Here is a 26,608-nt window from a genome sequence, read left to right on the forward strand (position 1 = left end):
CTTTTAAGCTGTATATGGTCTTCATTGAAGAAATTGATAGAGGGAGTTTGCTATACAGTATCTTGCCTCTTTTTTTTTTTTTTTTTGTAATTTTAAATTTTGATCTAATTTCAAACTTACAGAAATGTTACTTGAATAATACAAGGAACACCCGTGTACCCTTGATCCAGATTCATTATCCCATTTTTTAATTGGCCACTTCCCTTTCCCCTTTCTCTCCTCTTTCATCCTTCCCTGTCCCTCTCTCCTTCCTTCCTTCTCCCAGTGTGTATACATGGCTTTGTGTGGATGCACGTTTTTATTTTTCCTAGATAGACTTTTGGGGTTGAAATTGCTGGGTCATTTAGTAAGTTTCTGTTTACCTTTGTATGGACCTGATGAAATGCATCATTCTCCATATCTTCTACAGTATATTCTTAGAGTCTTTTTGATAAAGTCATCCTGGTGTGAATGAAATATTATCTCATGGATTTACATACGTTTATCTACACTAGTGATTCCTCTCCAGTTTTATTGGCCATGTGTATATTTTCTTTAGAGAAACGTCCATTCAGAGCACCCTCACTGTCACTTTTGGGTTCTTATTATGTGGTGTAAGATACCATATATTCTGAACACAAGTCCCTTTTTTTTTTTTAAGATTTTATTTATTTATCAGGTAGAGATCACAAGTAGGCAGAGAGGCAGGCAGAGAGAGAGAGAGAGGAGGAAACAGGGTCCCTGCTAAGCAGAGAGACTGATGTGGGGCTTGATCCCAGGACCCTAGGATCATGACCTAAACCGAAGGCAGAGGCTTTAACCCTCTGAGCCACCCAAGCCGCCCCTACTTTGGTTAATTCTTAAAATCATTAGTGAATGTAATAAGAATAGCAAATGTAATAGGAATCTGGCAATTTGGGGGAAGCTGGTTTTGTATTAGCTGTTGTCATGGGTCTACTCCCATTCCTGTCTGTCTGCTTCACCCACAATATCAGGTATAGTCCAGTTGTAATTACTGGATCAAGCACTACATTAAAAGGATTTTATGTAGACTCTCAGTATACAGCCCATATGTATATATGAGCCACACAGCCATCTTGTTTGCATTTTACTTGATTTTTTTTTTCAACTGCATCATACCATTCTTTAATATTCGTTCTTTCTGGTGAAATCTTTACCGTCCAATTTGTGCCTTCCCTAAGCAGCTGCCAGAAACTGCCAACTTCTGTTAACAAAAGTGTAGCTTAAAAAGTTCTTCACTCGGGGCGCCTGGGTGGCTCAGTGGGTTAAGCCGCTGCCTTCGGCTCAGGTCATGATCTCAGGGTCATGGGATCGAGTCCCTCGTCGGGCTCTCTGCTCCGCAGAGAGCCTGCTTCCTTCTCTCTCTCTCTCTGCCTGCCTCTCAGTGTACTTGTAATTTCTCTCTGTCAAATAAATAAATAAAAATCTTAAAAAAAAAAAAAAAAAAGTTCTTCACTCTTTTGCCGAATAGATACACAGATATCAAAACAATAACCATTTACAAATTATAATGGAAAAATATGCTATCACAGTAGAAAAATGAAAGAGCCCAGATATAAATATATCAAAAGTATGCAAAAAAAAAATAAGCAGGATTTATATAAGGGAAAAGACTACCCGGAAGCTCATAAGACTTAAATTGAAAAACATAATATGTATCTAGATACACTGAAATGGAAAGACATAAGACTTAAAAAATTGAGAGACATAACATGTTTCTAGATACACTGATTCAAGATTAATTCTGTTAAGGTTAATTCTCTTAAACCAAATTGCAGACAGATTCTCACTGTGAATTGTTTTAAATATGATATAGTGATGAAAAATCCATCTCAAATAATGTAGAGGTAAATATTGCCAAGACAATACTGAAAGAGAAGATTAAGAAAGGGGATGATGGACTTTTAATGGATTTTTTTAAAAAAAGATTTATTATTTATTTGACAGATATCACAAGTAGAGAGGCAGACGGGGTTGGGGTTGGGGGGAAGCAGGGTCCCTGTTAAGCAGAGAGCCTGATGCGGCGCTCAATCCCAGGACCCTGGGATGTACCTGTAATGGATATTAGAACATATTTTATAAAGAGGTTAAAAATAGTACAGTACGGATACAAGAAGAGTACTAGTCAATTGAACAGAATGTTAAACCCAGAATCCGGGAAAAAAAAAAAAACACCTGAGAATTTAATTAACGATGAAATGGTATTTTAAACTAGGTGAGAAAAGATGGATTAGTTATGACAAGCAAATAACCTTTTTTTTTTTTTTACTTAGTTCTTAAATGTTGGGGCACATGTGTGACTCTGTGTTAAACTCTGATTCTTCATTTCAGCTCAGGTTATGAAGTCAGGGTCCTGAAATCATACCCACCCCTCTGTGCTTGGGGTGGAGCCTGTGTAAGAGTCTCCTCTCTCTCTCTGTCATTGCCCCTTCTCCCCATTATCTACTCCACCCACTCTCTCTCTAAAAAAACAAAACAAAACAGGGGCGCCTGGGTAGCTCAATGGGTTAAAGCCTCTGCCTTCAACTCAGGTCATGATCTCAGGGTCCTGGAATCCAGTCCTGCATCAGGCTCTCTGCTCAGTGGGGAGCCTGCTTCCTCCTCTCTCTCTGCCTGCCTCTCTGCCTACTTGTGATCTCTGTCTGTCAAATAAAGAAAAATAAAATAAAATCTTAACAAAACAAAAGAAACCTTAAATGTTGCACCATGCTCCAAAATAAAGCTTAAAGATTTAATTGGGAAATAACAGCAAAAAATAAAAGTAAATAAAATTTAAATGTAAGGGTGGGCCTAATGGGAGCATTAAGACGCAGGCAGAAATGCATTTTCGTCTGGAGAACGTGCCTGGTTTTCCCCTCATAAGTTTGCACTTGATGATACACATTGCCAAGTCTCTGACCATGAAAACAGGCTTTTTAAAAACTTATTTTTTTGACAGACAGGGAGAGGGAGAGAGAGAGAGAAAAAAAGAAAAAAAAGAGAAGCCCGCTCCCCGCTGAGCCAGGAGCCCAGGATCATGCCCCAGCGACTGCAGGCGCCCAACGAACTGCGCCATCCAGGCATCCAGGCGCCCCTGAAAACGACTTTTTATTGCTGCATCTGCTCAATTCCATGGAGACCAGCTGGGACCCGGAGGGATATAGAAGAGGAATAAACTAAGGGATAGCCTTTTTTTAGGGACATTTTCTGGGGGAGGAGGCATTCAGCATCCTGAAGTTTCATGCACTCTAGCCCCAGTATTATGTAAGGACTGCTTTTCCACACCGGCGATTCTAACCTCTGCGGATATAGTCAGACAGGGTCAGCCAACTCCCACTAACATTTGAAGGGAACCCTCCCGGCGTCACTGAAATTTGAGAGGTTTAGGCCTCGCACATGCGCTTTGCGCACCTTGAGTCGCCCGCCCTTTCTATGCAGGCGCAGGCTCCGCGACGCGGGATTCAGAGGTGCGCAAGCGCATTTGTGCTTGGCGTCATGGTTACGGTTGTTAGGTGCTCCAAGATTCCAAACCCTGGCGAGGTCGGTTTGGCTTATCTCTAGCGCTAGTGTTGGCGTCTAGAGGCGGCGAAAAGCCGAGCGGAAGGTGAAGTGTTGGTGAAGCCTCTAGGCTTTGCGATGAAGAAGTTTTTTGGTTTCGGGGCTGGGAAGGGGCGTTCATCCCCGACCTTTCGCACCGAGCCGATGAATGGCTTGCGGGCCCGGGCTGACAAGAATGAAGAAGTCAACAAGTCGCAGCGCGGGTATGACGTCCGCGTGAAAGATCTCAAAAAGATCCACAGAGCTGCCGCCGTGGGCGACGTAGCGAAAATGCAGCGGTTGCTACTGCTTGGGAAAGACGTGAACAAAAGAGACAAGATGAAACGGTAATAGGGACTTGGAAGCCGGCGGCGCGAGACGGCGGGGAGGCGTGGGGGGACCGGGAGAAACGCGCACCTTCCCGGGCTCAGCCTGTGGAGCGGAGCGGTCCTGTCACCGAGGGCGCTTGGCGGCCTTCCCTCCTGAGGCGGGCAGCAAGGGGTCTAGCGCCCAGGCCGGCTGTCTGAGCAGCAAAACAAAATCCTCAGCTGCCTTTGGCCCCACTCGTAAGTCCCCGTATAGGTCACTTAAGAGACAGCTTTGACGTGATTGAACCACATTTCAGTAGTGATAGAAAAGAAATGAAGTGTATACACAGTATTTTACTTTATTTTTTAAGATTTTATTTATTTGACAGAGAGGCGCAGAGAGAGGGAACACAGCAGAGGGAGTGGGAGAGGTGGAAGCAGCCCCCCTCACCCCCAGCAGAAAGCCCGATGTGGGGCTTGATCTTAGGATCCTGAGATCAGGACCTGAACCCAAGGCAGATGCTGTATGACTGAGCCACCCAGGCGTCCCCAGTATTTTATTTTTAATGGGCATCTTTTTATACGATAATGTCATTAAATAAAGGTCTAATCCCATAATAGATCAACTTCTGGGCTACAAATTGCTTCGATAAAATCCAATATATAATTTATATCTGTGTGCACTCTGTATGTTATTTACTGACTGGCTGTCGAGGGAAATTTTGAATTGGGAAGATGGTTCTGTTCGTGATTAGGAAGACGTATTTCTCAACATGTGTACTCTTCCTGTATTTATGGACATTCCATAAAGCAAATAAAATCACCATGGTTGTAAGAATTTTGGGTTCCACCTGCTCTCTTTTATCATTGTGATGACATTAAGCAAATTTTTGGAATCACCATAGTGTACCCCTGAGAGTAATAGAACACTGCATGTTAACTGGAATTAAAAACTTAAATTTTTATAAGTAGACAGATTTGCCCTTCCAGATACCAAATGTATCTTAAATTTCCACAAATTACATGGTTACTAATAGCTGAAAAAAGACAGATGAATTAATGGGGCATAGTAGAAAATGCCAAACACCCAAATATGGTGACATTTCATATTAGTAGGAAGAGGTGAATCATTCATAAGTGGTGGAGAAATATCTGCTATTTATTTATTTACAATAGTATTGATGAAGTTCCAGAACCTAGGTGAGGTTCGGTGGGGTGAGGTCCGGAGCCGATGACCAAGAAAGAATTCTTGAGACATCTTTGGTGCAAAATGGTGGTTTATTAAACACGGGGACAGGACCCGTGGACAGAAAGAGCTGCTGCATCAGGGATGTGAGGAGTGGCTGATTATATTCACAGGATTGGGTAGGTGAGGACAAAGGGGCTGTTCAGAACAGCTGTCAGGGTAAAGAAGACAGGATATTGAAGGCCTGGTGTCTATCAAGCCAAGGCTGTTTTTCCCTTTAACGAGACACTATCATGAAGACAATTGGGAGTTTCCTGGTGGAATGTCACATTCCTCCTATCAAGCATCCTTGTTAGTGAGATTTCCTTCTGCTTTAGCCTCCTTCAGTTTTTATGGACAGGAGGGTGATGTTAGGGCTTGAGGAACGGAGTTATGTGCCTCTGGAAATTGGGCTATTGATAAGGTAGGACATTTGTAAACCAAGGGAGACTCCTGTCTTGCAGGATTGTGATCTCTGCAAGTTAACTATTTGTTTTTCTTTTAGGGCAGTGGGGGTGCCTGAGGAACATCACACATATTACTGAGGGGAGTTGGTGGAGAGGGGGTGCAAGGTGCCAGCTTTTGCTTTGTCCTCAGCCAGCCTCCTGCTCCCTCATCATTCCCCCCTGAACAATTTTGACCCTTAAATCTTTAAGGTACTTGAAGGTGGAAGGTCTCATCTTCTATAACTTCTTCCTGCTGAAAAGGGGTGTTGAGCTGTCCCTATCTACTTGGGTCAACATTGATCAGTTGTGGAACGTATAGGGGAGGCAGCTGAATCCAGCGCTGACAGTGAAAAGGTGTCTTTGTGCGTGGTGAGGATCATCTGTTGTGAAGTAATTGCAGTAATGGAGTTTTGGCACCAAGTAGAGAAACATTGAATAGAGCAACACATTAAGATTAATAAGGCTATAAGAATAAGAAGCCCAGGGCGCCTGGGTGGCTCAGTGGTTAAGCCGCTGCCTTCGGCTCAGGTCATGATCTCAGGGTCCTGGGATCGAGTCCCACATCGGGCTCTCTGCTCAGCAGGGAGCCTGCTTCCTCCTCTCTCTCTCTCTGCCTGCCTCTCTGCCTACTTGTGATTTCTCTCTGTCAAATAAATAAATAAAATCTTAAAAAAAAAAAAAAAAGAATAAGAAGCCCCAAAAGGGAGATTTTTAATTGTTGGCCATAGTCCTCCTTTAAGCCAGGAACTTAACCAATCACTGGAGAGAGAGAAGGATCTTGTAGAGCCTTAATCTGTATATTCATATCTTTTATTAGTCCTGTGACATTTTTGTGATATCTGGGATGTACACGCAACATTCTGCTTTGATAATTGCACATGTGCCACCCTGTGCTGCTGTCAGGACATCTAAGGCCATTCTATTTTTAGGACTGTCTTGCATATCTGGGAGACTTCGATATTAAGTAAGGAGATGCTATTTAGTGAATCATTGAGTGCCTTTGCAGTATATTTATTAAGGACTTCTACATGCCACATGATACCCTCTAGTCCCACAGATGGAGCAAAAATGGATGTTAAGTGATCATACCATTTAAAAACAGATCATGTCCATCTTTGCTTTAAATTGGGGAGATTAGCTGGAGTGGTGATGGTTTTAGTAATGGGCCCATGAGTCCAGGCAAATCCTAAGGTAAAGCAACCTATACACCCTGGAGGAAGTCAGGGCCACAGGTTAGTTCCACATATCCAGTGAGTTCTATTTGGAGCTGACCATCTAATGCCAGGTCGCCTTACCCAATCAGTAGTGAACCAGTCAGTAGCCTGGAGTACTATTATTTGGGAACACATTTTTAATGATAGCCATCCTAGATGTCGTGTGTTATTTGCCCAAGTATCATATGTATGATTTTTTTGTTCTGGGCATTAAACTGCCTTTCGACTGAGCTGTCCAATAGTGGGTGTGAGCCACAAATATGTATCCCAGATTTGATATATGCCATCCTCAGTCTAGCGATAAGGAGGGTTTTGTAACTTAGGCCCATATTTGATTGGGGAGTTATGGCTTGACAGCAATCCCCTTTCCTTCCAAATAGCTCCATGAGCATGTAGTACCAGGAAGTCATATTTGGAGTCAGTGTTAATGTTTATTTTTAGGCTTTGGCAATTGCAAAGTGCTAGTGAGCACTATGGCATACCTAGCTTTTCTTATTCTTTTTATGAAATCTATTGTCACCAGTAAACCAACTGTCATTTGTATTTTTAATAGGAGCATCTTAAATCTGGCCAACTAGAGTAAGCAAGATTGATAACCTCTGAACAGTTTTGCTCTATAGAGAAAGAAGTACAATGGTCAGGTTGAGGCATATGGGTACCTAGGTTTAAAGTTTGACAAGATTTTAAGGATTATTTTTGGCATATCTGTAAGTGTAGCCCAGTATTTAATAAATTGGCCTCCATCATCCATTGGTGACCTTTGGCTTTTAAGACAAATCTAGACCTGATGTGAAGTCATTACAGTCAGGTACTGTCCCATAGTGAGCTTTGAGGCTCTTTTTATGAGGAGGACTGTTCTATGCTTCACTAAAGCATTTGTTTGCAATTGCACTTCAACAGAGGTGACTTCTAGGAAAATATGACTAAAGGATGAAACCATTAAGAAGCCCTTTGAGTGGTCCAGGCTTAACAATATCCTGTACAGAGGATCATTGGCAAGTGGGAGAAAACTTGTTGAGAGACAAGGGGAGTTCTCATGCATCATCCAATCCAATCGTAAAGAAAGTGGAGTCATCCATTATCTCCACAAGTCCATAGTTAATCCTATGGAGTGCGGTATACTGGCTTTTAGGCAATTTCATATTCCAGCCACACACAAGGTGATAGTTAAGTTATACAGTTGTTGGGGAATCAATCCCATTTTCTAGTTGTTTAATCATGTGCCATGGAGTCTTGTTATTATCCCCTCAGAATAAAAAAACAAGAAGATGGTCTAAATGAGCTATTGTGCAACTTTTCTGAAGTTTACCTCAAATTGTCTAGCTTAGGTAAACATCTAAAGACAATCAAATCTAGAATTTGACATCCATAAAGGTAGGTTATTAAAACATAATTTTTCTCTCCAAAATAACCCTCATTTCCAGAGATAGCCAAATCAGGACTAATTTATTTGAGAGACAAGTCCAGTTTTAACAAACTTGGCCTAATTATTTACATAAGCTCAGCAAGAAGAGTGAGTGTGATCATATATATCTTTTAGAATCTGCACTGCTGGAACTTCTTATAAGGAATCTAGGTTAAACTTTTAGTAGCCTCTCCAGGCCAGAAGAAGGCTCTCCATGCCATCAAACATGCCTGCAATACTTGCTGATTTGGGCGAATTCCTCTTCCTGAGGCTTTGCACCTACCAGGGAGTGACATTCTTTACTCACCTGGTGAGGCTGCTGAGAACTCTGTAAGCGAGGTATCAGGCCACAGTTCCAAGTGGCTTTACGGCTCCAGGTTTCATAAAGTCAACCTTAGTTCTTTTAAAATGTCTGGTCATATCTGAGTCTATGCATGTCTTTCTCAAATATGACATTCCAGTCAAAGCCTTGGTAAAATAATCCATGTTTCCAATGGTGTCCTGTTACAAGGAGAACAGATTCTTATTGAACTTATGCAAATGACTGATTGACATGGAAGAAAGAATACTTACTGAGACCTTTGATTTTCAGGGTGCTCAGATAGAAAAGTTGAATGCTTTGATTTGTTTGCAAATATTTTTACATTTCTGTAAGTCACAGACATCTTAAGAAAAAAGTATCCCTAGTCTGGAAGAGCAAACATTAGAGAACCAGCAATGTTTAAAATAAGACAAAACATTAAGAGACACAACACTATAATCTTGTAGTTCATTTAGTCCCATGTTACTAAATCTGGTGAATTCAGCTTCAGTTAGTTCTGGAAATTCTTACCCATTTCAGTTTTAGGATTTTCAAGTATATCAAATATCTGTATTTGTCTTGAAAGTCCTTTATATGAATCTGCTTGAAGAAAAAACTCATTTTACAAGAGAATTAAAACAATTATAAATGACAAAAACTCAGAATGGATATGGTTAGAGCTGATGAGACAAGAGTTTACAATTTAGCTGGCAAGGAAATCAGGTGATTTCTGTGACACATAACACTTCCATAATTACAATATCAAGTGATGATTTATCAAAACATTAAAACTTTAGGAAATGCATAGAATCTCTTGAATAGTTATAGCATTTACCCAAATGAAACCCAAGGTATATCATTGGTTTAGCAGTACTTCATGAGTAACTTAGTATACCAAGGAAAAGCCCGAGTTAAAGAGATTTACAACTTAAATCTTGTCAACATTTGCTAAAATCTTATAAAGTTTTAAAGCACATGCCGAAATATAATTAGGGATATACTTATCCCTGATATAGGCAAAATGAGAAAGTGGTTTTTCTGGACAGGAAAAGAGAAAACCATTTACATTTTCTTCTTCACAGCAGATCAATTAATCTAAGAAAACTTTGTCCTTTTTGAACAGAGAGAATTTCAGTCCTATACTAATGTACCTTAAAAACCCATTCATTTCAATCTTAGTCCGTCCTGACCCTACCTAAAATTCCTCTTCTGAAGATTTCCCTTCACAAACCTTCTACAACTTTCCTTTGCATTCAGGTTTTGTCCCAAGCCATTTCCTTCCAAACAACCATTTCATTTAGGACAAAATTACCTTCTTTTACTTTTAAAAAGATGTATTCTAATTTTTTATTTTTTTACATTTCTTCTACTTTCCTACATACAGAGTTGCTTCTTTTATTTCCATCAGTCTTAGTTACACTTAGCATTTTGTACTCTTAGAAAGACCTTAACCTCTAGTCAGTTATTAACCAATTGTGGATGGTTACAACAGAATTCTTTAGATGCCAATTTATGAATCAGTTAAGCACAAAACACGTTTACCAACAGATTTAAATATTCTTATTTTCTTTGTTGAAAGAAGTAAAAAACACAAACCTACAACCAGTAATTAATGACTTAGCATTTTATCCTGTTTGGTTAAGACCTAGATGTCCATAATTTAATTCCATTTGTCATCCAACCAAAACTTTAAAGCTTCAGGTTATCAAAGACTTTGAAAGCTATCTCAGCAATTACCCGTTAAAACTTTGAGACAGACAACCATCAGTTTTAGTCATCTCTTTGCTAACGGATTTTAACAAATAGCACGAGCTTATTTGACTTTCAGTAAACTTTGAAGTTTCACATTTACTGCTGATAACTTAGAAGGCATGTCTATCTTAATTAAACCAACAAACTTAACTTAGCTCAGATACTGATTTACGTTCCACCTGGGCCCACTCCACTTTGAATATTTACCTGAGACACGGGTGGAAAGATCCAGAGTGGGGGGTGTTGGGTCCAGGGACTGCTCTTCTTGCTCCTTGACAGTGTGGAGAGGAGGAGCCACTGTGCGTGATCTAGAGGCTAGTCATGCAGGCTGCATGCACGTTGGTGCAGAAACACGAGAAGGGGGAAACAGAAGAAACAAAGTGCTGCCAGGAGGCAGAGAAAGGACTCCCGGTTTTAGAGCTCATCAGCCCCAAGAGAGGAGCAGATTCCATGCTTTCCCATGAACAAAGGGAAAAGGCTTAGGCAGTCCCTGTCAGGCCAGAGAAAACAGGGAATTTCCCCGAAACAAAGGGAGTTTCGGCAGCTGCTTGGAAATTTTCCTTAAGGTCTCTGTCTCGAGTTAGACTAACCCCAGTTGGCTCCAGTTATAGCCATTAACACGGGAAATGAGTGAGGGATAAGCCCCCACATCTATTAGGAGGAACAGAGAGAGATAAAGTCAGAGTCCCCTTTGCTAGGGATGGCCCAGCAACCTGGATTTACTAGAAGGCTTATTTGCGTAATTATCATCCAGTGTGTCAGGAGGAAGTTTACTAGCTGACTCATTAGGGCAAACATTCTGCAAAGGCTCCTTAGTTCGGGGTCCTGGTGTAGAGCACTGAAGGCCTAGGTGTGAGCAATGAAGGTATCCTAGGTCCACTTGCCCTGTTTGCTGCAGAGGAGATCTGAGAGTTCCCTTTGAGGCCATGCAGTGTTAGAGCAGCTCAGTCCTTTCCTAAGTTTTGCAATCCAAATTATTTCCAGTGGGTTAAAAGGCACCCCAAGGTAGAGTCCTTGGGAACTGAAGAAGACTACTGAGGCCATGCTCCCAGAAAAGGAAAGAAGGTCCATTACCAAATCCCCTCTGACTCATGGGTAGTGTCCCACGCAGGATATGTCAGAGGTTCCTGTCTGTCAAAAGCGACCAGAAGCATCCCTCAACAAAAATCGCTATTGATCACCATCCTGCCTTCCCCGGGAAGGCATTCCTGCTGTAAAAGGCCCTGGAGGGGTGCCGGCGTCCCTCCTCTTCCCCATCACGTCCTAGGCTGCTGATGGGTGCCTGGTGAATGGACCAAAATACTGTGCCATGCCATGCCATCGTCTGTCCTGAAAATTTCATACTGTTTTGCCATTTTAATCCATGGAAATACTAGAAAAGTTTGGCAAGGGGAAATTACCCAATTTTGTAGCTTTAAGAAGTCTGTAGAAGACACTGACAAGAAATGGTAGAGACTGAAATCCATCATGGTCTATGCGACATTCCAACACATGTGGTCCTTGCAGTCAACTTCCCCAGGAAACGGTCCCTGGTTGTGTTTTAATTCAACTTTATTTATAAAGTATTTGAAATTTTAAAACCTGTATATAAAATTTTTTAGCCACAAAACATTTATTTACATATTTATTTATATATGTAATAAATAATAAATACTGAATTCTATACATCAAGTCCTGTCAACAGGGAAACAACTCCAAAGCCAGGGCAGGGAGGACTAGAGAACGATGAAGGCCACGGAAAGGGCAGAGTTCTGTTTCCCAGCTGCCCTTCCACCCCAGGAGGAGAATCTTCCCAATGACCCCGACGCTATCACTACTCCTCCCCTGCCTCACAGACTAACCTTTATAGAGGTGGTTGAGCCCGGCTCACACACAGGTGGCCAATGAGACTGCAACACACATGGAAAACTGCACAGTCATGCTTGGTCAGCAATACGGGTGGCCAATCGAATTCCAATTCACCACAGCAAATATATGCGCGCCCCACTGATTCGATGTCTCCATCAGGCCTGGCCCGCTCCCATATCTGGGGCCTGCAAGCAGGTTCCTCCTGAAGGGGCAGGGTCAACCCAAGCTCACAACAAAGTGCCTCCCTCTGGCCAACCTGGTCCTTACAGGGATTAAGCCCCATGTTAGGGTCCCTGATCAGTGGAGAGCCTGTTTCTCCTCCTCCCTCTGTCTCTCCACTATAACCTCCCCACAATACTCTCTCTCTCACTCACTATCTCAAATAAAAATCTTAAAAAAAAATATGTGTTTAAAGGTTAACAAAGGAAGCTTTCAGCATTAGATAATAAAGTCTAAAATATATAACTCACAAATCTTCCCCATTGTTACAATTTATGTAAGTCTTTTTCAAAAAACAAATCAGCATTATCCATTTAGAGAAATACTTCCCACAAATTGAGCACAAATTCAAGATACCGCTTTTCTGTCACAAGTGATTGATAAAACATGTTAACCATATAATCAGTTCTAAGAGACCAAAAGCTCTGGTGGATAAAACTACACTGGGGACTTGGGATAGGCATGAGTAATATCTCACATTTGGACATAGTGTATTTTCATGAAGCCTAAACAAGAAAAAATTAGTGAGCAGAACCTACCTACACACTTTTTCCTTCTATTTATTCCTCTAATAACTCTTCACATTTTATATAAGAAGATCTGAAGATCTTTTATAACACCAAGAAGCATTAAACTTAAGCATCTTAAAATCTAACCAAAAAATTTAAAAACTATACAAAAGGCATTAGCTTATGTGGAGAGAGGGTACAGGCAAACACGTCTGCCTAATTTCCCAAACAGGAAAAAAAAAATTGGTTATATGATAAAGTATATGATATCAGCTGCATAAATTCTGAAGTCTGTCGTTTTCTGCTATAATAGCATGAAACATGATTTTTCCTTCAAATTTTTAAAAATTGAACCTTTGTCATAGCAGAACTAATACTGGCAATTTGCCATTCTAACTAGTGAGGGCTGTGTTTCCATATCCATGAAGATTTTACACCAGGCTTCACATTAGTTGAACCACTAATTTCTTATCATCGCTGTCATTTCATATTTTTTCCAACTGATTATGGCTTTTTAGCTAATTGTGATTATTTCAAAATAAGAAAAAAATTCTCCCTTTTGTTCCTCTTGAAAATCCTTTAGCTGCCAAGTTCTCCAAATACCTTTCTATTTTGTCTCATTTCCTTACTTCTGACACCTCTACCTTTGTCAGCACCTAGTTCATAATTTCTAGGAGTTACATAGACATAACATCTCAGGTTTAAGAACAGTTGGTCTTTAACATACTTTCAGGACTGTGAAGGGTGGCGAAATTTGAGGTGAGAGCCTAAAATTATTTCTGCAGCACAAAAAGGATAAAACATGAAGGATAATCTCATCAAGTGAAATGTATCCACTTAAACACAGTAAGATGGCAGCTCCAGAGAGGCTCTCACTATACATCTGTTTCCTTGAGAGTTCATGATATGTACACTTAAAAAAAATATTTTATTTGTTCATTTGCCAGAGAAAGCAGAGCACAAGCAGGGGGAGCAGCAGGCAGAGAGTCTGATGCGGGACTCAATCCCAGGACCCTGGGAATTGTGACCTGAGCCAAAGGCAAATGCTTAACTGACTGAACCACCCAGGTGTCCCACACATACTTTTCTTTTGGAATTTTGGCCATATCTCTTTACACCCAGGACCTATTCAGGAGATGCCCATCTATCACAAAAACATCCTGATTTATCTGATCACTTGGTAAGTTCACAGGATAACATAAGAGAAACAAAGGTTCTGGAAAATGGGAGATTTTTCACTTCTTTGTAACAACAAACAATCTATTTCATTATTTTTAACTCCCCAAAATGACTTCATCTGATTACTAATGGTACAATTCAACCAAAAAATCTATTAGAGGCGTGCAGTAAACAAAACTCAGCTTTAATACTTTCTCCCTAAGGGAAAATAAGAACACGGTCACACACTTTACATGGTCCTAACTCATAATTAATGGAACCTGTGGCTTTTACTTGTGTGAGCATGGTGAGTAAAGAATTTGGCAAGGATGAGATTAACTACCAGAGAAAGTATTTTTTTAATATAGGAGAAGATATTTAATTTCACTCCATATTAATTAATGAAAATGCCAATTACAGCTCCATTATAGTACGTCTTTTAAAATCTGACATAAAAACATCAACATTCTAAAGACTGGTTTTGCAGTATGGCATTTTCTCAAGATGTTAAAAATAACGACCCAATGACCCAGCAATTGCACCACTGGGTATTTATTCCTAAGATACAAATGAAGTGAGAAGAAGCTCCATGCCCAGTGTGAGGCTTAAACTCATAACACAAGATCAAAAGTAGTAGTCTCTAACAAATGAGCCAGCCAAGGGCTCCTAATTTGGTTAATTCTTTTTTTTTTTTTTTTAAGATTTTATTTATTTATTTGACACAGAGAGATATCACAAGTGGGCAGAGAGGCAGGCAGAGAGAGAGAGAGAGGAGGAAGCAGGCTCCCTGCTGAGCAGAGAGACTGATGTGGGGCTCGATCCCAGGACCCTGGAATCATGACCTGAGCCAAAGGCAGAGGCTTTAACCCACTGAGCCACCCAGGCACCCCTACTTTGGTTAATTCTTAAAATCATTAGCCAATGAAATAGGAATGTAATAGGAATAGCATATGTAATAGGAATCTGGCAAGTTTGGGGGAAGCTGGTTTTGTATTAGCTGTTGTCATGGGTCTACTCCCATTCCTGTCTGTCTGCTTCACCCACAATATCAGGTATAGTCCAGTTGTAATTACTGGATCAAGCACCACATTAAAAGGATTTTCTGTAGACTCTCAGTATACAGCACATACATATATATGAGACACACAGCCCATCTTGTTTGCATTTTACTTGATTTTTTTTTCAACTGCATCATACCATTCTTTTTTTTTTTATTTTTAAAGATTTTATTTACTCTTTGGCAGAGAGAGAAGGATCACAAGTAGGCAGAGAGGCAGGCAGAGAGGAGGGGGAAGCAGGCTCCCCGCTGGGAAGTGAGCCCAATGCTGGGCTCCATGTGGGGCTTGATCCCAGGATCCTGGGATCATGACCTGAGCCGAAGGCAGAGGCTTTAGCCCACTGAGCCACCCAGGCACCCCGCATCATACCATTCTTTAATATTGATCTTTCTGGTGAAATCTTTACCGTCCAATTTGTGCCTTCCCTAAGTAGCTGCCAGAAACTGCCAACTTCTGTTAACAAAAGTGTAGCTTAAAAAGTTCTTCACTCTTTTGCCAAATAGATACACAGATATCAAAACAATAACCATTTACAAATTATAATGGAAAACTATGCTATCACAGTAGAAAAATGAAAGAGCCCAGATATAAATATATCAAGAAGTATGCAAAAAAATGCAGGATTTATATAAATAAAAAGACTACCCAGAAGCTCATAAGACTTAAGTTGAAAGACATAACATGTATCTAGATACATTGAAATGGAAAAACATAAGACTTAAAAAATTGAGAGACATAACATGTATCTAGATATACTGATTCAAGATTTATTCTGTGAAGGTTAATTCTTAAACCAAATTGCAGACAGATTCTCACTGTTTTAATTTGGTATATTGATGAAAAATTCATCTCAAATAATGTAGAGGTAAATATTGCCAAGACAATACTGAAAGAGAAGATTAAGAACGGGGACAATGGACCTGTAATGGATTTAAAAAAAAAAGATTTATTTATTTGACAGGCAGAGATCACAAGTAGATGGGGGTGGTGGTGGTGTGGGGGGTGTGGGGAGGGAAGCAGAATCCCTGCTAGGCAGAGAGCCTGATGCGGGGCTCAATCCCAGGACTCTGGGATGTACCTGTAATGGATATTAGAACATATTTTATAAAGAGGTTAAAAATAGTACAGTACGGATACAAGAAGGGTACTAGTCAATTGAACAGAATGTAAAACTGAGAAACAGGGAAAGAAACACCTGAGAATTTAATTAACGATGAAATGGTATTTAAAAAAAAAAAATTTTTTTTTTTTTAAGATTTTATTTATTCATTTGAAAGGCAGAGATTACAAGTAGGCAGAGAGGCAGGCAGAGAGAGAGAGGAGGAAGCAAGCTCCCCACCGAGCAGAGAGCCCGATGCGGGGCTCGATCCCAGGACTCCGAGACCATGACCTGAGACGAAGGCAGAGGCTTTAACCCACTGAGCCACCCAGGCGCCCCACGATGAAATGGTATTTTAAACTAGGTAAGAAAAGATGGATTAGTTATGACAAGCAAATAACCTTTTTTTTTTTTTGGTTCTTTAATGTTGGGACACCTGTGTGACTCAGTGTTACTCTGATTCTTCACTTCAGCTCAGGTTATGAAGTCAGGGTCCTGAAATCATACCCTCCCCTCTGCCCTTGGGGTGGAGCCTGTTTAAGAGTCTCCTTTCTTGGGACGCCTGGGTGGCTCAGTTGGTTGAGCAGCAGCTGCCTTCAGCTCGGGTCATGATCCCAGTGTCCTGTAATCGAGTCCCACATTGGGCTCCTTGCTCGGCAGGGAGCCTGCTTCTCCCTCTGCCTCTGCCTGCCATTCTGTCTGCCTGTGCTCACTCGCTCTCTCTCTCTCTCTGACAAATAAATAAATAAAATCTTAAAAATAGAAGGGTCTCCTTTCTCCCTCTCCCATTGCCCAACTCCCCAGTATCTCCACACTCTAAGAAACAAAACAAACCTTAAATGTTGCACCATGCTCCAAAATAAAGCTTAAAGATTTAATTGGGAAATAACGCAAAAAATAAAAGTAAAGAAAATGTAAGTGTAAGGCTGGGCCTAATGGGAGCATTAAGAGGCAGGCAGAAATGCGTTTTCCTCTGGAGGACGTGACTGGTTTTCCCCTCATAAGTTTGCGTTTGATGATACACACCGCCAAGTCTCTGACCATGAAAACAGATTTTTAAAAAACGTTTATTTTTTTGACAGACAGGGAGAGGGAGAGACAGAGAGAGAAAGAAAAAAAAAAAAAAAAAAAGAGAGAGAGAGAAAAAAAACAAAAGAGAAAAAAAAGAAAAGAGAGAAGCCCTTCTCCCGCTGAGATGGGAGCCCGACCTGTGTTCCACCCCAGGGCCCCAAGATCATGCCCCAGGGAAGGCCGGCGCCGAACTGAGCCACCCAGGCATCCAGGCACCCCTGAAAACGACTTTTTATTGCTGCATCTGCTCAATTCCACGGAGACCGGCTGGGACCCGGAGTCCTATAGAAGAGGAATAAACTAAAGAAGAGCATTTTTTAGGGACATTTTCTGGGGGAGGAGGCATTCAGCATCCTTAAGTTTTGTGCCCTCTAGCCCCAGTAGTATATAAGGACTGCTTTTCCACACCGGCGACTCTAATCTCTGCAGATACTTTAGAATGGGTCAGCCAACTCCCACTAACGTTTGAAGGGAACCCTCCCGGCTACACAAGCGATCACTGAGATTTGAGAGGCTTGGGCCTCGCACATGCGCTTTGGGCACATTTAATCACGGCCCTGTATGCTCAAGCGCAGGCGCAGGCGCAGCGACGCGGGTTTCAGAGGGGGCGCAAGCGCATTTGTGCTGGAAGTCACCGCCTGGTTACGGTTATTTTGTGCTGGAAGATTACGAACCGCGTACCTTTGCTACTGTGATGTAGTGGCGAGGTCGGTTTGGCTTATCTCTAGCGCTAGTGTTGGCGTCTAGAGGCGGCGAAAAGCCGAGCGGAAGGTGAAGTGTTGGTGAAGCCTCTAGGCTTTGCGATGAAGAAGTTTTTTGGTTTCGGGGCTGGGAAGGGGCGTTCATCCCCGACCTTTCGCACCGAGCCGATGAATGGCTTGCGGGCCCGGGCTGACAAGAATGAAGAAGTCAACAAGTCGCAGCGCGGGTATGACGTCCGCGTGAAAGATCTCAAAAAGATCCACAGAGCTGCCGCCGTGGGCGACGTAGCGAAAATGCAGCGGTTGCTACTGCTTGGGAAAGACGTGAATAAAAGAGACAAGATGAAACGGTAATAGGGACTTGGAAGCCGGCGGCGCGAGACGGCGGGGAGGCGTGGGGGGACCGGGAGAAACGCGCACCTTCCCGGGCTCAGCCTGTGGAGCGGAGCGGTCCTGTCACCGAGGGCGCTTGGCGGCCTTCCCTCCTGAGGCGGGCAGCAAGGGGTCTAGCGCCCAGGCCGGCTGTCTGAGCAGCAAAACAAAATCCTCAGCTGGCTTTGGCCCCACTCGTAAGTCCCCGTATAGGTCACTTAAGAGACAGCTTTGACGTGATTGAACCACATTTCAGTAGTGATAGAAAAGAAATGAAGTATATACACAGTATTTTACTTTATTTTTTAAGATTTTATTTATTTGACAGAGAGGCGCAGAGAGAGGGAACACAGCAGAGGGAGTGGGAGAGGTGGAAGCAGCCCCCCCCCTCACCCCCAGCAGAAAGCCCGATGTGGGGCTTGATCTTAGGATCCTGAGATCAGGACCTGAACCCAAGGCAGATGCTGAATGACTGAGCCACCCAGTTGCCCCCAGTATTTTATTTTTAATGGGCATCTTTTTATACAATAATGTTATAAAAAAAGGTCTAATCCCATAATAGATCAACTTCTGGGCTACAAATTGCTTTGATAAAATCCAATATATAATTTATATCTGTGTGCACTCTGTATGTTATTTACTGACTGGCTGTCGAGGGAAATTTTGAATTGGGAAGATGGTTCTGTTCGTGATTAGGAAGACGTATTTCTCAAAATGTGTATTCTTCCTGTATTTATGGACATTCCATAAAGCAAATAAAGTCATCATGGTTTTAAGTATTTTGGGTTCCACCTGCTCTCTTTTATCATTGTGATGACATTAAGCAAATTTTTGGAATCACTATAGTGTACACCTGAGAGTAATAGAACACTGCATGTTAACTGGAATTAAAATAAAAACTTAAAATTTTTAAAAAGATTTTATTTATTTGACAGAGAGATCACAAGCAGGCAGAGAGGCAGCCAGAGAGAGAGAGGGAAACAGGCTCCCCGCTGAGCAGAGAGCCGGATGCGAGGCTCCATCCCAGGACCCTGAGATCATGACCTGAGCCAAAGGCAGCGGCTTAACCCACTGAGCCACAGGTGCCCAAATAAATGAAATCTTAAAAAAAAAAAAATCGAAATATTTAATAAAATGAGAAAAATAATTTCATTTATCATTTAATATAATGTATATAAAAATATATAACACAATATATAATATATAAATATATATTTATAAGATATATAAAACATAAATATATAAAAATATATAAAATACTTAATGTATAAAAATAAAACTGTTCCCGTTTATTTGAATCCTGCTCTTCCTTTGGCTTAAAGTTTCTTGAAAATCAGAGTGAAGAATTACTTAAAAAGAATTCTTTCTTATTTTAGTCCTCTTTTCCCATAATTCTTTCAAGAACTAAAATTTATTTAAATGCAAACCATGTGACCAGAACTCAGTCAAACTGTTGTATGTACATAACATCATTTCATTTAATGTAAGGCACCATAGATTGTGTGATGCCCCACCATTTTATATACGAATAAGAAATTTTAAAAAATTCTCCCAGTTATAGTTGTAAGAGATTTTGAATTATAAATCGCATTCTAATGTCAGAGATACTAAAAGGTAACAAAATGACCCTCCTAGAATCATTGAAATATAGTATTCTTGTGAATCCTTAAAACATATCTGAGAAGTAGGCATAATTGGATCACTTTACCTAATTGGAGTGTTGTCTTTGTATGATAGTAGCAAAAGTAATAGTTATAATAATAATATGTAACAAACTTTGCATAGATCCTCATTTAGCATGGTGCCGAGGTCTTGTGAGATAACTATTCTTTATTTTATTTTTCTTAGTTTTTAGTAATCTCTATAGCCAACATGGGGCTTGAATTCATGACCCTTGAGATCAAGAGTCACATGACCTTCAAACTGAGCAGGGCAGGGGACACGAGATAACTATTTTTATCTCCATTTTTTTGATGAGGAAATTGAGGATAAGGCTGAGGGATAACTATTAAGTGACAGAGTTAAGTAGGATTTAAACCCAGGTTGAGCTGAATCCTGAGGTCATGCTCTACCTAGTCAGATAGCCTGCTCTTTTACTAGTATGGTGAATAATCACTAATACATATTGTTCTTTCTTCAAAAGAAAATGAAATCTTTGTTTTTGAGTCAAAGGAATAAGATGCTATTTAAAATTTACAATTACATGAATTAATTCCATGTTTTGAAATAGTGCACTATAATTTCCTAAAATGTTTTTTCACTTTCATAGGACGCCTCTCCATCTGGCCTGTACCATCGGCCATGCCGACATGGTGACTCTTCTTGTAGAGAGGAAATGCCAGCTTAACCTCTGTGATAGAGAATGTAAGACTCCTCTAATGAAGGTGTGTGGTAGCAGCTGTGTCTGCCTGAGATGGATTTGATTTAATTACTTAGAATGAAAATTTATTGCATTTAAATGTAACTAATTGGTGAAAACTGTGGCATGCTTGCTTTAAATTCCCAGAATTTACACTCTGTTTCTTGGGATACTACTGACAGGCTGTACAATGCCAGGAAGAGGCATGTGTAACTATTCTTTTAGAACACGGTGCTAATCCACATCTCACGGATAACTTTGGCAATACTGCCCTCCACTATGCTGTTGCTGGTGAGAACACATCAATAGTAGAGAAGCTGATTTTATACCATGCAAATATTGAAGCAAGAAACAAGGTATGTCAACTTTATTTATAAAGTATTTGAAATTTTAAAACCTGTATATAAATTTTTTTAGCCACAAAACATTTATTTACATATTTATTTATATATGTAATAATAAATACTGAATTCTATACATCAAGTCCTGTCAACAGGGAAACAACTCCAAAGCCAGGGCAGGGAGGACTAGAGAACGATGAAGGCCAGGGAAAGGGCAGAGTTCTGTTTCCCAGCCGCCCTTCCACCCCAGGAGGAGAATCTTCCCATTAGTGCTTGGGAGTGGATGGTGGGCTCAGAGCCCACAAAGGCTTGAAGGCCTGAGGGGAGTGAGGTGATGCTGGAGGCTGGGTGCTGTGCAGGGGCTTAGGAAATGGGTGCTGCTGGGAAGGGGTGGGAGACCATGACCCAGTGGGGTAACTTGGGTGAGTGCGAGTGGGAGGAGAAAGCAGCAGGTTGCAATCCCCGGGCACTCCAGGCCCCAAGGTTCTGAAGATGAGAGCACGGGGATCGGGTCATGACATCCTCCAGGGGCATCTACTTGTGCTTAGAGCCACTTTGCCTGCCATGTCCTGCACTGGGTTTTCCCATTTCACAGAGTAGTTCCTGCTCAGCATTTTGTAGGTCCTCAGGGGGTAGTAGCTGTGCATGGGGAGTCGAGGGGGACCGCACTCACTCTTCCACTTGTTATTTCTTTGACATGTCTTACCTCCTACCACTGCCCTTAAGGAAGCACTGTTGGTTGACATAGATAGGGTCAATTTTTCATACGTAGAAGCTTGAACTTTCCCTGAATGCAAATATTTTGAAATAACTTGTCTAAGATTTCACTTTATTTTTATTTTTTAATTTTTTTTCTTGAGCGCACTTTTTTGAAATACACTTTTGTCGGGACTGTAAAGAAAGAAAGCAGGAAGAAAGCACATATACAGACTTATAAGAAGAGAAGCATGTTCTTCACATAGCCGGAATTTTTATGCGTTGGCTTCTAACCCAAGTAGTAATTCTGAGTAATTTTACATGGAATATGCCTTATTCTGCTCTAAGACCATGATCTAGTTAGAGAAGTGATCTATGTATGATTCAGTTGATACTAATACTAGTCTTTGATACATTTTATTCTTAAATGCAGCAATTATCTACAATTGGTTATAGTTATTACGTTTTAGTTAACCCAAGTGTTGGTTTTCTTCAAGTTTTGAATGAGGCCGGCTTTGGCTAACAATGCTGTAAACTGTCTAGTCAGTTATTCGAAGTTTTAAGATTTCACTTTAATGAACCTTTTTTAAAGAAAGATTTTATGTATTAGAGAGCGTGAGAGAGAACACACATGAGTCGGGAGGAAGGGCAGAGGGAGAGGGAAAAGTAGGGGAGCCGGATGCAGGGCTGGATCCCAGGATCCTGGGAATCTGACCTGCGCCAAAGGCAGATGCTTAACTGACTGATCCACCCAGATGCCCCAGAGCTGCTCTTTTAATTCTGAGTCCATCTCCTTAGTAACCATTTGGAGCAAGAGTGCATTATGTTGACATGTGGGATCCTGATACCATTTATAGAAGAGAATCAAGCATGTTGGTATAGCCTGGAGAAAAGCTTCACCTTTATTGGAAAGCTCTCGACACTGTATCCCTGAAACTCTAATTTTTGAAATGTTAATGTTTGCCACGAAAAGTCTTGTCAAATGGGGATAAGCAAATTTAAACCGATTTCTTTTGCGCTAGAGATAATGTGCAGTTCTGTAATATTTCTTAAACATAGAGGATCATTGAATCTTTCTGTTGAGGCACAATCCTCCCCTTCCAGCAAAGTATATGTTCTTTGGAATATAATTTAAGAAACATTACTGCAGAGATAATCATGTAGGCTGTTAACTCAGTAAAAATACTTTAAGCTCTTCCAGCTATGTTTTAGAGTTTGGAGATATAGAGGTAAAAAATAGTCCCTTCCTTCAAGAAGCTCTTGGTTTCGATGGGTGCAATAAAATAAGTGGAGTATACAGTGATAAATGCTGTGCTAGAAGCCGAGATTCTTGGAACTGGTCAATGTTTGAAGTAAGATTTGGAGAATGAGTACAGTTAATCTGTTGAAGTGGTGGAGGAGGGCTATTTAACTTAATTTAATTTATTTTATTTTTAAAAAAAAATATTTATTTATTTGAGAGAGTGAGAGTGGGAGAGAGACAATGAGCAGAGGGAGAAGGAGAAGTTGACTTCCCACTGAGCAGGGAGCCTGACCTGGGGCTGGATCCCAGGACCCTGGGCTCAGGACCTGAGCTGAAAGAATCTCAGACTGAGCCACCTGGGCCCCCTGAGGAGGGCTATTGTAAAGAGAAGGAGCAGCTGGTGAAAGCACAGGGGTGAGGGGTGGTGGGGGGTGGGGGAGGATGGGGGTGGGGAGGGTGGGGGGGTGAGAGTACTTATTTATGTGTTTAAGTTTAGAGGATTCTTTATAGGTTTTAAAATTCAGTATGGAAATATGTAATTTTATAAATTATAAATTGTTTTTACACTTTTACAGTTCGAACTCACACCTTTTTTGCTTGCTGTAAATGAAAACAAACACCAAATGGTGGAATTGTTAATTGGAAAAAAAGCAGATGTACATGTGGTTGATAAGTCGAAAAGGTATAGTGGTTGTTTTTTTTAAACCTTATATTGTTCTAGGATGGTAATAATTTAGTCAGAAGGATTAACTTTATAAGAAGAGGATTAGTTTATAATTATATAGTGAAAAATGTTGACATGTCATCAGTTAGGCAGAAAGCAATTATTCTGATGGGGCAACATGAAGAACAGTATATGCAGAATTTATATTCCTTCATATTATTGACTGATGTGATCTGCAGTCTTTTTTTTTTTTTTGCCATGTGATTTTATGTTAGCTAAATGGGTTTCATTAGTTTTATTGCAAAGTGTGGACTCCTTTTATTTTATGAAACAATACTGAACTTCTTAACCCTTTTATAGTTTTTTTGGAAACGTCTATTTCATACATATTTTCCTTAAAAGATGCATATTAAACATAAATAGGAGTTGTTTTATCTTTTGAATGATTCCTTGCTTTATTTATTTATTTTTTAAAAAGATTTTATTTATTTATTTGACAGACAGAGATCACAAGTACAAGTAGGTAGAGAAGCAGGCTCCCTGCTGAGCAGAGAACCTGATGTGGGGCTCGATCCCTGGACCCTGGGATCATGACCTGAGCCAAAGGCAGAGGCTTTAACCCACTGAGCCACCCAGGCACCCCTAATTCCTTACTGTTTTTTTTCTTTTTTTAAAAGATTTTAGTTATTTATTTGACAGAGAAAGATCGCAGGTAGGCAGAGAGGCAGGCAGAGAGAGAGAGGAGGAAGCAGGCTCACCACCAAGGAGAGAGCCCGATGTGGGGCTCGATTCCAGGACCCTGGGATCATGACCTGAGCTGAAGGCAGAGGCTTTAACCCTCTGAGCCACCCAGGTGCCCCCTTATTTCTTACTTTATTTTATTATTTTTAAAAGATTTTATTTATTTATTTGACAGAGAGAGTTTACAAGTAGGCAGAGAGGCATGTAGAGAGAGAGGAGGAAGCACGCTCCCTGCTGAGCAGAGAGCCCGATGCAGGACTCGATCCCAGGACCCTGAGATCATGACCTGAGCCGAAGGCAGCGGCTTAACCCACTGAGCCACCCAGGCGCCCTATTTCTTACTTTAAATTGCCTTTTTTTTTTTAAAAGAATGCTGATGTTAGATGATCCCTAAGTGATTATTAATTACTATTATCAGATAGTGTGGGTTTATCATCCTTTTTCATGTTCCATATATATATATGGAATATACATATATGGAAAAAAATATATTTTTCCATTGGTAAGGGTGAAGGATGAAAGATAACTTTAATTGAATTGATTTTACTTTGAATGAGGACAAATCATTGGTGGGTGATAAAGAGAAAAAAGATGGACTTTAGATAGACACAAGACTAGGTTTAATTCCTTTCCTACTTGCTGGGTATGTGACTCTGGAAACATTACTTATCATCACCAGATACGTTCTCTGATACGAAAAGGAGGATAATAGATCCTTCAAGGGTTGTTGTGTGTAAATAATATCTTATATATATAGTATTTAATTTAATGCCTTACACATGCTTATCTTATCATTCATTGCAACTATGACTTTTATTACTGTTAGTATGAATACTGTTATTTTTGAGACTGCAAATAGCTTTTTTGTTTTCTTTCTTTTTTTTTTTAAGATTTTATTTTTTGAGAGAGAGAGAGCATGAGCAGGGCAAGGTGTTAGAGCAGGGAGCCAGACGTGGGGCTCAATTCCAGGACCCTAAGTTCATGACTGAGCTGAAGGCAGACGCTTCAATGACTGAGCCACCCAGGCACCCCTGCAAATAACTTTTTATACAGACCTGTCCTCTAGAAGGCTTGGAAGTACACTGAATAGCTTAAGGAAGAAATGGGGAATTCTTTTTTAAAAGAATTTAGCATAGTTTCTTGTTCATCAGATGACTTTAAATTAGCAACTTCTACTATCATACCCAGGTGGGACAAGAGGCTTCTTTTTTGTCCTTTAATTCAAAGATAAACACTTGAAGTTGTTAATGGTCAATTCTGTACTGACAGGCAAGATATTAACCTGGTAAAGTATGTGAAATTTGCTGTTTAGATACCTCTGAGTTCCTAAGGGTAAAGTTATGTCTCTGTTATTTTAGAACAGCCCTCATGCTTGCTGCAACTTCTAAATCTCCAGATGTAGTCAGGCTTCTTCTTCAGCAAGGTGTTAATACCTCTTCTCGAGATGAATGTGGATGGACGGCAGAAGACTATGCTGTTTTTGGTGGATTTGATGTGTAAGTGTGTACATTAAAATGTTAGTTATCACTAGACTGAAGTTTAAAATAATTTAACTCTTAGTTCTTATGTAGTGGTTGAGAGTTCATAGTTTGATTTGGGCAACGTTGGGATGGCAGTGAGTTAGCCCACGTCATTTGCCAGAAACCAAGACAAAGGCTAGACTAGTTAGCAATAACAACCGGTGCAGGATTCTTTATCTCAGGACTATTGAGACGTTTATCTTTAGGGTTATCTTTACTGTATTTGTGTCATTCCAAGGATAACTGTTATGCATGGGGTACAAAGAATGTTACCTTTGGGTTTTTTTTTCCTTCCTGTTTCCCTCCCTCCTTCCCTCTCTTCCTCCTCCCTTCCTTTCTTTGTACATTTTATTTATTTATTTCAGAGAGGGGCAGGGTAGGGACAGAGGAAGAAGCATATTCCCTGGTGAGCAGGGAGCCTGACATGGGGCTCAATCCCAGTCCCCCAAGACTGTGACCTGAGCTGAACGCAAATGCTTAACCAAGTGCCAAGTGAGCCACCTGGGTGCCCCAACATCCGACATCTTCTTTTTTTTTTTTTTTTTTTTCCTAACTAGTTACTTGGGTCTTGAGATGTTCAGTTTAGTAGAAAACCTTTCCCTTGAGGGTTATCTCCTATACTTTCCCGCTTGAATTTTCCAAGAACCTAAGGAGTTCCCTAAGACCAAAGAGACCATCCTCTTTGGCAAGTCATTTGGAGGGAAAAAAATGACATTCTTATCGATCCCTTGTTTTCTTTGATTCTGTTGCTGCAACATTGCTGTGTAGCACCTTGGTGACTCAGTGGTTATGCGACTGTCTTTGGCTCAGGTCATGATCCTGGAGTCCCAGAATTGAGTCCC

The 26,608-nt window shown here is 40.7% G+C and overlaps 1 protein-coding gene and 1 long non-coding RNA gene across 2 annotated transcripts in view; one reads left to right on the forward strand and one right to left on the reverse strand.

Annotated features, from left to right (window-relative positions):
- Positions 1-8,138: 8,138 nt before the first annotated feature.
- Positions 8,139-10,579, reverse strand: LOC309868765. The gene is made up of 2 exons (XR_014313834.1): positions 10,375-10,579; positions 8,139-8,615 (listed from the first exon to the last, which is right to left on the reverse strand). It is a non-coding gene; the product is annotated as an uncharacterized lncRNA (long non-coding RNA).
- Positions 10,580-17,748: 7,169 nt separating this feature from the next.
- Positions 17,749-26,608, forward strand: part of ANKRD26 (ankyrin repeat domain containing 26) — a 144,496-nt gene continuing 135,636 nt past the window's right edge. Inside the window, exons 1-5 of the mRNA XM_082740860.1 lie at positions 17,749-18,180; positions 20,472-20,586; positions 20,744-20,917; positions 23,417-23,523; positions 25,605-25,742. Coding sequence (XP_082596986.1) covers positions 17,933-18,180; positions 20,472-20,586; positions 20,744-20,917; positions 23,417-23,523; positions 25,605-25,742 — 782 coding nt within the window. The 5' untranslated portion in view covers positions 17,749-17,932. The remainder of the gene's footprint in view (positions 18,181-20,471; positions 20,587-20,743; positions 20,918-23,416; positions 23,524-25,604; positions 25,743-26,608) is intronic.

This window comes from Mustela nivalis (assembly GCF_964662115.1).
Source record: "Mustela nivalis genome assembly, chromosome: 7".
NCBI lineage: Eukaryota > Metazoa > Chordata > Mammalia > Carnivora > Mustelidae > Mustela > Mustela nivalis.